The 1,661-nt window shown below is 42.1% G+C and overlaps 1 protein-coding gene across 1 annotated transcript; it reads left to right on the top strand.

Annotated features, from left to right (window-relative positions):
* The first annotated feature begins 848 nt into the window (after nt 1-848).
* Nucleotides 849-1,424, top strand: LOC110914340. Its single transcript, XM_022159140.1, has one exon. It carries the CDS (start codon nt 849-851, stop codon nt 1,422-1,424), a length of 576 nt encoding a protein of 191 aa, XP_022014832.1.
* The last annotated feature ends 237 nt before the right edge of the window (nt 1,425-1,661 follow it).

Below are 1,661 nucleotides of genomic sequence, written 5' to 3'. Positions count from 1 at the left end.
AGAACGTAGTGGCGGATCACTTGTCTCGGATCCCGGTGGAAGGAATTGACGATGTAAGTGAAATAAACGAAAGGTTTCCCGACGAGCAACTCTTAGCCGTTTCCACTTTTGTCGCACCATGGTATGCTCATTACGTAAACTACCTAGCCACGGGTGCCATCCGAAATCATTGGACCAAAAAGCGAAGACAACAATTTATGGTCCAAGTGAAGCAATACATTTGGGATGAACTGGATCTTTTCAAGATCGGGCCGGATCAAGTTATTCGGAGGTGTGTGCCCGAAACAGAAGTGTTGGAAATTTTGACTCATGCCCACTCATCCGCATGTGGAGGTCACTTTAGCGGGCATAAAACGGGTTATCGGGTTCTCTCATGTGGGTTTTATTGGCCCACTATTTTCAAGGATGCGTGTGAGTTCGCAAGAAACTGTGTAAATTGCCAAAGGATGGGAAGCATCTCCAAGAGGGATGAGATGCCATTGCAACCAATTTTGGTTGTAGAAGTGTTTGATGTATGGGGCATTGACTTCATGGGTCCCTTTCCAAATTCCAACGGGTTCTTATACATTTTGGTGGCAGTGGATTATGTATCTAAGTGGATTGAGGCTATTGCAACAAGAACAAATGACTACTCGGTTGTTTGTAAATTCGTTCAATCTAACATTTTCTCCCGTTTTGGTATTCCGAGGGTCATTATCATTGACGGAGGATCACCTTTTAAGAACTTTAACTTCGGAAAATTGTTGAAGTGATATAGTGTGAATCACCGGATTGCCACACCTTACCATCCGCAAACGAGTGGACAAGTTGAAGTGTCCAACCGTCAAATAAAAGAAATTCTCATGAAGATGGTAAGAACGGAGAGGAAGGATTGGTCGAGTAAGTTGGATGATGCATTGTGGGCATACCGAACGGCCTACAAAACTCCAATCGTCACAACACCTTACCGGATGGTGTATGGAAAGGGTTGTCACTTGCCGATGGAGTTAGCGCATCGTGCATATTGGGAAATCAAGACGGTAAATGCAGATTACAATGAAGCGGGAAAGATAAGAAAGTTGCAATTGAGTGAAATCGAAGAACTTAGAGATGAGGCATATGAGTATGCATTGGCTTACAAAGACAAGCTCAAGAAAGTACACGATGCAAAATTGAGGAAGAAAACCTTTGAAGTGGGAAAGGTTTGGTTGTACAACTCAAGACTCAAGATGTTTGTGGGCAAGCTTAAAAGCAAATGTGATTGGGCCCATATGTCGTTCGGCGAGTTGGGAGGTTTGGTGATGTTCCAAGATGAGAAAACGAACAAACAACAAACGGTGAATGGACATCGCTTGAAGCCATACTTGGAGGGGAACGACATAAACAACTTGGAACTTGACAAAGTGGGCTACATTCTACGCTCAGTCGATGAAGAACAACCATAAAAGGCCCAGGTTTAGTAGTGTAAATAGTTAGCATTTTATTTTATTCCTTTTGTATAGTTTGCACAATTGCCCTATTTGCTTGAAGTCCGTGTTTGAAACAAGTGTGGGGAAATTCGGGACATGAATTGCTCTAACATTGTGTTGAGGACAACATGGGACTTTCGAGGGGGTAGGGTAATTTTTACATGTTTTTGAAAATTTTTAAAAACACAAAAAAAATTGAAAAAACTAAAAAAA

This window comes from Helianthus annuus, chromosome 15 (assembly GCF_002127325.2).
Source record: "Helianthus annuus cultivar XRQ/B chromosome 15, HanXRQr2.0-SUNRISE, whole genome shotgun sequence".
In the NCBI taxonomy this organism is placed as follows: Eukaryota; Viridiplantae; Streptophyta; class Magnoliopsida; order Asterales; family Asteraceae; genus Helianthus; species Helianthus annuus.
Note: the sequence above shows the minus strand (reverse complement) of the source record. Positions and strands in the feature narration are given on the sequence as shown.